The sequence below is a fragment of the Rhamphochromis longiceps genome, linkage group LG9, assembly GCF_057381845.1.
Source record: "Rhamphochromis longiceps isolate RC_006_pf linkage group LG9, R_longiceps_female_GT1.1, whole genome shotgun sequence".
Taxonomy (NCBI): Eukaryota; Metazoa; Chordata; class Actinopteri; order Cichliformes; family Cichlidae; genus Rhamphochromis; species Rhamphochromis longiceps.
The window spans coordinates 19,515,868-19,528,177 of NC_140565.1; the positions used below are offsets into that span (position 1 = coordinate 19,515,868).

The window sequence follows — 12,310 nt, forward strand, 5'->3', positions numbered from 1 at the left end:
ACTGACACTGGGAGCTGTGGGCACCTCCGGAGCCACAAGAAGGAGAACCGCAGACAACCTCAAACCAGACAGACTTTCTCCTTCTCCCAAATGTTGACGCTGTGACTTGACGCTGTCTGCTGCGTGTAAACTCACAACCCAAGTGACTTAATGGAATTGGGCAACAGCGTCTCCACACACAGGCAGCCTCCGCCAATCGCATTTGAGAGCCGCTGTGCCCTCCATTTAGCCTGTGACTGTAACTGAATGGACCGTAAATGAAGGTGGAGGCTACCAACTCGCCCATTGGTAGTTGTTTGGGAAACATAATGTGGCTCTAAACATGAGCTCACTGACAGACGCTGAGGCTCTCTCAGTTTGAAGCAGTTACTTACAGCAGCAGAACTCTTGACATAGTTTGCAGGCGGTGGCAAAATTATGCAACACATTAGAGACTGTCTCTTAAGGTTAAAACATCTACCTGTTCAGATTCTCACCTGAAAACACGGATCTCTTATTGGCGTCTCGTGAACCACCTGTGAAAGAAACGAATAAATGTCACGCAGGACGACGGCTCTTATTTGAAGTTACAGTAATGCAATACAATAAACGTTTATAGGCATTTGTGGCTTTGACAAAAAAAAAGTATTAGCATGGTTCGTTTGAAATATCTTTTTATACAATGACTGACCCATAGTAGGTGTCACATTAAGCACTAGGCTGGCAGTGAGGTTGGCGTATTAGTGCTGAGCTCATTTAGCACCATTTACTGCACTACACTACACACACATGTAGACTCGGTTTCACAGGCTTGGGTTAAGTAAGTCTAGCCTTGGACTAAAAACCTTTTTCAGCAGAGATCCTCTCTGATTTTTATTCTTTTAGTCTAGGACTAACCACTCGGATAGAGTTTCTAAAGTAATCTCTATTCAAAATTACTATATTCTATATTATATTACTATAGTAATCTATATTCAAAATTATACACATGCAAGAAAATCAGAATTTTACTGGTATTGCACAAATTTATATATTGTCAAAGTGCAAGCTGCAACTAAGTTCATGGCCTGACACTACCCTATAACAAAACGTAAGAAAAATATCCATGCTTTTTTCCACCTGTCTAGCTTTATTTCGTTTTCCAATACTTCTCCTGGCTTCTCTGCAAATTTTATGACTTTTCAGTTTTTTTTATGATCATGCAAACTCTCGTAGTCTAAAACTTTAACTATAGCTTTACACTAAACCTGTCAAACTCTAGCCGACAGCTATTTTTGCTTAGTACAAAGAATGAAAATAAGAGGTAAAACCCTTGCTTACTAATATTTTTCATGTGTCAGATTTTGCACACAAACAGCCAAAATGACAGGACCCAATTTAGCTTTAGCCGTGTTAGCAGACAGAGACTTTAACCTGAATCAGAATCAGAAAGGGTTTTATTGCCAAATGTTGAGCGGGTTTACAACATTAGGAAATTGCTGCGGTGCTTCAGTGCAAACATACTGTTATAAATACTGTTATAAATTAAGCTTAAATGGACATGAAAATAAAAATGAGAATAAGAATTAAAAGTGCTAAGTAGATAGATATATACATGATATATACATGAGTGCAGGTGGTGATCAGTGCCAAACATGGAATGATGCAGTGAACACAGCGTAGGGAAGCCTTTCTGTGTGGAGTTTGCTTCAGTCTGTTAGCTCTGTTCTAAACTGGTGACTTGTCCAGGGTGCACCCTGCATGTAACAGCTGGGATTAGATTCTAGGCACTTTGTGATGCTGAACCCGATAGGCAGAAGAAAATGGATGGATTTTAACCCAAAGTAGCCAGCTGCAGTTTCAGATTTAAGAGCAGCAAGATAGAAAGCATAATGAGCTATACTAAGGAGATGCATGTTGTTTTATATATGTAAATGAAGATCACTGACTATGTCTCCATGTATGTAAACTATTTAGATCCAGTGACATGCACCCCATATTGAAAAACACATACAATGAGAGCACTTCAATTTGTTTTTATTTGAAAATGATTTGAAGCAATTCCTAAATAAGCAAACATTAGAAGTTTGCTTTGCCTCTTGCTTTGTTTATAGGCTGTGATTTTAAAAAATCTTTTTTTCCCCAATCGCATATTTAGCTGTCAGTGCAGCTGCTGTTTAACAGTATTATTTCATAGGTCAAAAAATTCCCAGGAAAAAAAAATTGGATAAAGAGCGCAAAAGTGCTCTCTGAAAACAATTTTAATGCCTTGCACTGACTAATACAATCGCTCACATGCACATACGCAAATGCACACAAACCAGATTTCAGTGAACAGTCCCAGTGGGTCCTCTCTCACGCCAGAAAGTGCTTTGTCACGTCTTGTGGCTCTTTTTCTCTGTCAGTCTCCCTCTCCCCTGTCTGAGCCACGTCTAATTCAATATGCGGTTCATATCCTTTCTCAGCATTGCCATTACTACTGCCAAGACTTAGAGCAGACCCCCAGGGGCTATTAGGAAAATCCATCCATTTATTGTGCAAGATACACATTTGGCAAAACAACGGCCCTCTAGAGGAACTTGTCAGAAGAGTTATATTTCCATGTGACAACCATTCGCCTGCTTGATCTTTTGTTTGACTGGAATTCTTGTTTCATAGCATCAATGAAAGCGGTCTTTTTAAGTCCCACATGCACTTAATTTTCACTTTGTGTAGCTGATGATTCTTTGTTTGCTGAGAAAACAGGGCTTAGTTATTTTCAGAGCGTTGTCTTTTATCATTTAACTCATTTAAGCAGTCACAGGACCTCAGCGTGCCAGTGTTGGTCTGCAGCGCTCTGTACATCCAGCACATTGGTCCACTTCAAGAAGCTTTGACAAATACAACAAAGGATAGCGTGAGATTTGGTTTGAGCACTTGATCAGGTTGTAATTGTGGAAACATGTTGGATGGCCCAAAAGGAAAAGATTTCATCGAATTTTGTCTGATTTTTAATGATCCAAGGAGAATTTATCATAATGCTTTAAATATACTGGGCATATTCATGTTTCCCCAGAGGATGAATCTCTCAGTTTGCATGGGATATTTCATGATTTACTCATTTATTTGTTCGTTTCATGCGCTGTTAGGAAATCTTCAGAGAGCATATTCATGCTCTCAGTGACATAAACCCTACTGATTTTGTCTTGACCGTGTCGCCTTATGTCAGTGCCTGTATTGGAATAAGTATCAGAATGTCTTACTGAGTGGCTTTATAGTATAGCCCAACTTAAAGGTCCCAAATCCATTTGCGGTTACTTCAGGAAGGGCATCAAATCAAAAATGCAGGGCTACCCGCTGTGGTGACCCCTTGGGAATAATTGCGCAGCCAAAAATAAAGTCTTCTACTGATAAGGCTGTTATAACATTTGAAGCATTTCAGTCCAGTCCATTTATATTTCTGATACAGCAGACCTGCAGGAATATGTAATGTTTACATGACTGATTTGTCATTTAATGCAGCTGCAATAACTTAAAAGTCTCTCAGGACCTAAGACATTTATCCATATGTTAATCAGTCATAAGGCAGTATAAATCTGACAGTTTCTTAGCGGATCACAGTGAATTGAAAAGTACTTAGTTTCACTCCGGCGAGCATGTGATTATCAGACCATACCACCACATGCACTCATTTGATTTATGGACCAGAACTTTCAAGGAGGTCTGATTTAATTCTGCCATGTTCAAAGCCAGAGTGTGTTACTCTGCACCGCATCCAAGCCAGGCCATTACTTTGACTCGATTTATGACTTTTTAAGCAAAAAAAAACAAAAAAAACCCTACACATCTATGTGTTGGATTTTGATAAAGATATATTTCCTACAGGTGCCAGGAAAGGAAATTGTACATGACAACATCCCACCCTTTCAGAACCTCTCCAGGATTTCACCCAGTGATGAAATATGGAAATTAGCATGAGTCAGCCGTTTTGCTCCGTTGCAGAATTTTACAAGGAATATGTTTCTATTGCCAGTTTAATCCAACAGTTAATCATTGTGGTAAAGTGACTGTGCAGTGATGAAATGAACGTCACGTCTCACAAAGAAAAAAGAAAAAAAAAAGTCAGTGGAAAGGTAAAAACATTAGAGGTCCAGATTTGTAAACGGTGCAAATGAAAGCTTCTAAAAAACTCCCAGTAACTGAGATGCACTGTGGATGTTTGGTCTCGCCTGCATGAGGGGAAAAAAGAAAGAAGAAAGGTAGAGCAAGAAAAGTAACTCACTTTTATCCTGTTCTGGAGGGTCCAGGATGTCACTGTCTGTGTCACTAGGAATATGCCAAGGCTGTCTGATGGCCTGTAACTGCTGGTAAAACTCATCCTGAAATGGAAAAACAGATCATAATAGAAGAGAAATAATAGAGGATGGTAAAATATATACTCTGCAGATAGATGGACAGAACAAAAGAGAAATGGGAAAACAAGATTAGGAAAGACAATCTAGGCCAGCCTGTCCGTTTAGCAAATCTGAACTCTTAAACAAACTGAAAATGGAAACAAATCTTCAACCGGCTTATGGTTGTCATTGTATTAATGACTATGTATTCATAATTGTATTCAATACTGAACATTTGGAACCCTAACCCATCAAAAAGTGCAAAAGTCAAGAAATAAAAATGTACAAAACTAGTTGAATACCAAGAACTGTGTCAGTGCGTCCCATGGCAGCTGTAGCTACAATGTAGCTTGCCATCACCAGTGTGTGAATGTGTGTGTGAATGTGTGTGTGAATGGGTGAATGACTGAATGTAGTGTGAAGCGCTTTGGGGTCCTTAGGGACTAGTAAAGCGCTATACAAATACAGGCCATTTACCATTTACCATAATGAGCACACATATACGGTGAAATATATACTTTATATCCAAGAAGCCACTGCTTATGTCTTCATATTTTGCTTCTAAGGAGCCAGACTTTCTCTCCAGTTTTAAAGAGCCATAGTTGTCGAGCATTCCTGAAGGTCTTTCAAAGTTTTCTTTGGAAATTGGCTGCTTTTTCACTTCCTTCAGTCCAGTCCTTGTACCAAACCATTTTCAGAGGAATGTTTACTCTTGGTTGTTAAGTCACTGACCTATATTAATAGGTCATTGAAGCCCCCTCAAGGGATGAATCAGTGTTGTACCCCTTAGAAGTAACAAAAACAGGGGGGGGGAAGAGACAGAAAAGACCTGACACAGGACCCAAAAACTGCTTCTGGCCCATCAGTTGATCCATCTACTGTTCACTAAAGTCTCCTCAGAAATGGTCTCAGTGGAAGAGCGGCTGTTAAGAACCATTCTTAAAGAGGGGAAACAATGGCTGGGGTACTCAAGTTACACAAGATCTGGACTGAAAATCAGTAGCAAGAGGTCTTGTGAGTTAAATTTCTCTAACTAGAAATATATGTTAAAAAAACAAAAACGATTTTCAATTTTTTTGTAGTTTATTGCACTTTTTTGCAATTTATGTAATTACTATGCACTTAATGCATACATATTATTAAAATTTGGGCTATAATGGTTGTATTTATGTATAGCAACTTGAAATGCTCCCAAAAATGGCACTACAGCATGTAAAAATATAATATAAGCTCTGGCGGACTTGGGTCTATGGTAGGTCTTAAAGGGTTCATGAATAAAATTTGGCATTTTTGGTTCAAATCATCATCTATATGTACGGAGGACTTTAGGAGAGAGGTACAATGGTGAATGTTTACATCCTATCTGTGAAACACATTGGAGGCTCTGCAGTGGTTGGTGACTGCGAGGGACCTTGGCAAAGTTGATCCAATTATGAAAGCAGACAATTTTAAACACACCAGCAATGCAGTAAAAGCATACCTAGATGAAAAAACAAACAAAAAAACAAACAGTGAAACCCTAGCAGTCCTGGATTGGCCTCCCCAGAGCCAGAATTTAACATTATTAAAGCAGTGTTGCATCATCAGGGGCGATCGTGGCTCAAGAGTTGGGAGTTCGCCTAGTAATCGGAAGGTTGCCGGTTCGAGCCCCGGCAACCTTCCGATCTGGTTGGACAGTCTCGGTCTCGACAGTCTCGGTCGTTGTGTCCTTGGGCAAGACACTTCACCCGTTGCCTACTGGTGGTGGTCAGAGGGCCTGGTGGCGCCAGTGTCCGGCAGCCTCGACTCTGTCAGTGCGCCCCAGGGTGGCTGTGGCTACAATGTAGCTTGCCATCACTAGTGTGTGAATGTGTGTGTGAATGGGTGGATGACTGGATGTGTAAAGCGCTTTGGGGTCCTTAGGGACCAGTAAAGCATACTACAGGATGGTAATGGTAAATACAGGCCATTTACCATCATTTTGACAAAAAAATAAAATAGAAAGATAGCAAACATCCAAAAAAGAGCTTTGAATGTCCTTCAAGAAGCCTAGAGAACTATTCCTGAATACCAATTAAAGAAAACACAAGAAAGCTAGCATTTATATCCGTTGTTTTCTCTTTTAAGAGGTTAAAGATTCTCTCACTCTGGAACCTGGCCTCACTTTAAGGCTTCAGTTCTTCTACCTGGGACCAGGTGGCCTTAATAAAAGCCGACTGGGTGCAGTAGTGTTTTGGATAATGTGACTAGGTGTCAACTGGCATAACTGTCAGATTACACAAAGGCATTGTAAAATTCCTGCCCCACCATTAATAAAACCTTCAAAAAAAGGCTCATATTTAACAGTCCTGCTGTTAAGTAGATCATGAAAGGAATATAAGAAAGAAATCCCAATGAAAGTTCCCCTTTTATGCCAGACTCATTTTTCCACAGTGAAGTGACATCCTACTGTACAGACCTCCACGACTTTCTGCTAAACCCCACACGAAGTGGTGTGTGCCCGCAAAGGATTTGCACGTGTAATATTTTGTGCTCCTGGTGATCTCGCTCATATTTCTTTCTGAGGAAAGGCTCTCAGCTTCAGTGCCCGGCTTTACTTTTTTGGCTTTCAGCACACAAGTTCACTCTCAAGATGCTAAAACCTTTTCAGACCATGACCCAATTTTTATGACAGTTTTATCCTTGCAATGTGAAATATAACATGTAGAACTACATGTCTCATTAAGTGCTTGCATGACTTGTAAAAAACAAAAGTTTCAGTGTGGGGTCTTACCTCAGACAGATAGGCCCGTAGGCTGGCACCAAGGGTATCTGTGCTGCTTAGCCCTGGAGGGGTGAGCAGCGGTCGGGTAAGTATTGGCTGACTTGTGGGTGTAACAGGGCGGCTCCGCGACCTCCTGAAGGTCACCTCTTTATAAGAGCCGGAGTTAAAGGTGGAGCGTGTCAGCAAACTATTTGGGGTTATGGGCCTGCTGGGTGTTCTGGGGGTTTGAGTCCTGCTCCCAGGGTTGCTAGGAGACTGAGTCCTACCCATGGTGAGGGTCGTGGTCTTGGGGCTAAGCAAGGGGAGGCCCACACCACAAGACTTCCCCGTAAGGCTACCAGCTGGAGACTGGGGCCTGGACACGAGGCTGGGGAGGGGAAGTGTGTCAGGTAGAGTTCTGTGGCGCACTGGGGTGTGGTATAGGCTGCTATGTGGATTATTGGAGCTTCGGGTGGTCATCTTTCCCACTTCTGCCAGCTTTGCCAGGTCCTTCTCAACCTCTGGAGAAAGAAAGGCAATAATCCAAGTCAGTATCCAAACGCTTAAGGAGTAAATTTCCTATTTAAATCCTATGGTATACACACACATTGAAATAAAATTGACTTTATTTAAAGCCACGAAAATGCCCATAATAATTTTTAAGATAACTCTCCCAAATAACTCTGGAAAAGGAACTTTTAACATACCAGCAGGCTTACTTTGAGTTTTATTCATCGACTGATTTGACTAATGATTCACAAACTTTACTGTGGGCGAGACTGCTTGGGTTAATCCCTTTTCTCGGCAATGATGACAATATTTATAGACCTTATAAACTGTGGTGAATCCAGCTTCCTCTGTCAGAAAATGTCCCAAGTTGATACAGTAAGTGCAGCATGGCTGTATTTCTTCCCTTCTTCCTGACAAAAACACATTAGGCTGCTGCTCTGGTAGTCTCGAAAACATTTTTGTTTATAAAAAAAACGCGACGCTGCCAACTTCTGTGATCAACATCTGGGTCATTTTTTCCATGTTTTCTGCTTTCGTTCCAGATCTTGGCAATCGGGATTCAACAAACTGGGAGTTATCATTTAAGAGGCATGATTTAGAGGAATGACTCACTCGAGGTAGAGGGTACTTCTGGAAAACTGTATGTGTGACGTTAGATAAATAACAAGAGCAAGCAACAATTATTTCACAAACTCAAACTTCCATGTTTTTGAGCAAATTTCAGCTTTCCTGGGTTTTACAAACAACATTTGCAGAAAACATGAAACATGTGCTTCTATTCACTGACAAATATCCATTTAGTATGCAAACAGAAAATGCCTGTAATGCTATCCTAAATTTAGCTTTTGGACATTACTCCGGAAGATTCTGTTTATTTAAAATCAGACAGTGCTGCACAAAATCCTTTGGGGATCAAATGCATATAATTATTTGACATGCCTGAGTGGATTGCTGTTTATGTGCTTAAGCAGCTCAGCGTGCATAGAAGTAAACCTTCATTTGAGACACAATGCTGAACATATGCTGCTTGTTGTTGGTTTTATGTGTTCACTAACTTGTGTCCTGCGTGATGTTATGTGTGTGTGTCTGTGAACCGTTAAACTTTACAGACGTAATAATTTCTAAATTATAAGAGCAGCGGGTCCTCAGAGTTTTACTGCCTGAATGCCAACACACACTCGGAGGACACTTCATTAGGTACACATGTTCAGTTTCTTATACTGCAGCTGTCTCATCAGCCAATTGCATAGTAACAATTCAATGCATTGAGGCATGTAGAGATGGTAAAGACAAGCTGTTGGCATTCACACTGAGCATCAGCATTGGAAAGAAAGCTGATTTAAGTGGCTTTGAACCTGGTTTGGCTGTTGGTGCCAGATGTGCTGGTCTAAGTATTTCAGAAACTGAAACTCTCTCGAGTTTACATAGAGTGCCGTGAAAAAAAGAATATATTCAGTGAGCAGCAGTCTCAGTCTAATGTCAGAGGTCAAGAGAGAATGGCCAGACTATTAAAGCTCTTAGGAAGGCAACAGTAACTCAAATAACCCCACATTACAACCAACATATAAAATCTCTCTGAATACACATCAAATTTAGCCTTAAAGTAGTTGGGCTACAGCAGCAGAAGACCACCCATGTCAGCTAAGAGCATGAAACTGAGGCTATATTTCGCATGGACTAGAAATCTGACAAAAAAGATTCGAAAAAGTTTGCCTGGTCAGATGAATCTCAACACATTCTACACATTAGTAACAACTAATGGGCAGAAATTGGCAAATTTTATTAATGGGCCAAAACGCGAAAGCTGAAATGGATGAAGGAGGAAGTGAGACGGGGAGAGGAGAAGGTGGCAGCCTCAGAGGCTAATATTGAAAGACATCTGTGGAGTTGAGAGTAGCTTGGTCACTGCTGAGGACGAAGCAATCAAATTACGGTAAACACTCAACCGTGCGTGCTGTTCAAGGCAGGTCTTGACATCAGCTTTTGGCAGTGGCAACACTGCTGTATGCACTGTAACCATGTGCTAACCTCCACAGCTGGATCTTGACCATAACACCAAAGGATAAATAAGTGAATACCTTTAGACTACAGTGAAATAAATAATACAAACGTGCAAAGTAAAGTACAGGATATAATGATTTCCCGCTTTAAGTCCTTAATCACCCACACACTATGTCCACCCACACTGATGGCTGATATTATTTTAAAAAGCTGTAAACAGGATGTATTCCGTAGTTCCCATAAAGCTTATATTTTCATCTTGAGGTATTTACCAGTATAATGATAAACACCACATGTCTTTGCTCTAAATACCCCCCCACCACCACACACACCGACACACACAGAAATGGACATTCGACTCCAGCTACCTAACAGTAAAGAGTAGCCTATGAAAGGCAGTTTTAATTTTAAACTGACTTTGTTAAACACAGGAATACTTTAACATATCTCAGTGACACTGATATAAAGAGACATGCCATCAAAATTCATATACTATGAACCTTGAGTTTGAACCCAAACGCAAGTAACAACAACAGGGAAAAGAGGGTAGAAAATGAGACAGAGGGGGACAGAAAGAAAACAAGAAGAAATAGAAACAGATCTATTAAAGTCTTTGATCCAAAAGCAGTTGCATGTGGTGAGCGAGTACAAGGCCCTAGCACGCTATACGACCATTCAGAACTCATGAAATCTTTATTGGATCCTTCCACTGAAAATAAACAAGTTCGCTAAAGACATGTCATTTGTCAGCAGGCTTACAAGTATACAATATACTGTTTGCTTGACGAAATTAAAACGCTACCCTTTAGTCCTTGGATTGATAACGTACAAATAATGTGAAAGAAATGCACATTCCTCACACGGTGTGAATGGAAGTAAAATTAAAAGTTGGCAACGCGGTCTTGGAAAAATTCTTGGGATTATTTACTTTTACTCTGACGAGATATCCCTGGCTCTAAATGGGGGAAATTTTCTTTTACAAAAGCCTTTGTCACTGATGAATTGAGCAGTTTGCGATGTTTTGTACAACGGATGAGGAGGTTATAGGTATTATATAAACACAGCTTTCAGACTCGGGCCCCTCCCTGGCCTCAAACAAGCGAGAGTGAGGGAGCAAATGTGGTCAAGCAAGCTAAGGACTGAAAGGCAAAGCGGTGAATCAGGAAGATGAGGGATTGTTTCCTGATTGTTTCAGGGTGGTTTTGTTCAAATAAAAACAGTCACACCTCTGCACCAGCTCAAGAGAAAGGGCCAAACGCCGATGGAGTGCATGTTTCATGACTGGAGGGCAATGAAACCACTGCCGCCAAAAAATGCCCCAAACACAGCAAGTTCAGAAGAAAATACAGACAGAGGAAAGGGTGTCTGCATATAAATACACATCTGCACACTTCAAGGTAATAACTGAGCGGGATTATCTTTGCACGAATCGACAAAATTATGTATACTTATACACTTGAAGTGTGCTAATACATTAACTACTTAGGTATTACAGACATTTTTATACATAGACCCTCATTTTCAGAGGCCCAAAACTAAATTTAGGCAAATAAATGATCTGAACTTGATTTCGTGTTGAGCTTACATTTTTGAACTAGTTATTCGCACAAACTCTCAATATGGGGCCCAAAGAGATGTTGATGCAAGTAAAGGAGGTCAGTATTAGGCTGATAAACCTTAAATATTAAAACTTTAGAAGTGGACATATCAGCAATCAGGCTCAGCAATACTAAAATACCAGGTAGACCACAGAAGATGAAACGGCTAAAGACATATAGCCAAGTCAAAAACACTCTTGAGGAAGTAGGTGTATCATTTAAATTTCAAGTCTATAAGCAAGAGATGCTTTCATTAATGTAAATACAGAGGGTTTACAGTATGGTGCAGACCACTGGTCACAATCAAGAACAGAAAAACATCGAAAAGAGCCTGGACAGTTTTAGGGGGAAAAAAATGCCTCCAAACTGAGATTAACTTGCACTACAATGATGGGAAGAGAAAAGTGTGGCAAAGGAGAGAAACAGCTCATGACCTGAAGCATACCACATCATCCGTCAAACATGGTGGAGCCAGTATTGTAGCATGGTCATGTATGGCTGCCAGCAGAACCGAGCCACTCGTGTTTATTGATGATGTGACTGCTGATAGAAGTAGCAGGATGAATTGTTAAGTGTATGGGGCTACGCTCTCTGCTGCGATTCAGCCAAATTCTGCAAAAGTCATTGAAGAGCGATTCACAGTGCAAATGGATAATGGCCTGAATCGTACTACAAAAGCAGCCCAAGAGTTTCTTAAGACAAGGAAATTGGATATTCTTCAACAGCCAAGTCACTGACCTGATCTCAACCCAACAGAGCATAGCTTTTCAGCTATTAAATACAAAACTGGGGGCAGAGGGACCCACAAGCAAGCAGCAACCATAACGCAACTGTAAACCGTAAAAATGATGCTAGTTTGTCCAATTGCCTTTGAACTTCTTAAAATGGGTGACTGTGTAATTTCTAAATGATTAATCCAATGCTTTTGTTAAATCTGTTGAATTAGAGTAAAACGGAAAGTCTGCAATTCAATCATATATTGATTGTTTGAATTAAAATACCCCGTGGTGGTGTACAGACGCAACATTACAAACAAAAACTGTCCAAAACTGTCCAAAAACCTCTGTCTCTGCAATATTTCCAAAATGTACTCTTGCGCAACTGTGTGAAAAAAAAAAAAGAGTCCCAGATTTTAAGCCCTATGGGAA

The 12,310-nt window shown here is 40.4% G+C and overlaps 1 protein-coding gene across 2 annotated transcripts in view; it reads right to left on the bottom strand.

The window, feature by feature from the left end:
- The window catches only part of lg9h8orf34 (linkage group 9 C8orf34 homolog), a 73,128-nt gene that overhangs the window by 3,107 nt on the left and 57,711 nt on the right, over positions 1-12,310 (bottom strand). For both annotated transcript variants that reach the window (XM_085418651.1, XM_085418652.1), the window contains exons 12-14: positions 7,084-7,574; positions 4,220-4,316; positions 477-515 (exon numbers count right to left, since the gene is read on the bottom strand). In XM_085418651.1, coding sequence (XP_085274777.1) covers positions 477-515; positions 4,220-4,316; positions 7,084-7,574 — 627 coding nt within the window. The remainder of the gene's footprint in view (positions 1-476; positions 516-4,219; positions 4,317-7,083; positions 7,575-12,310) is intronic.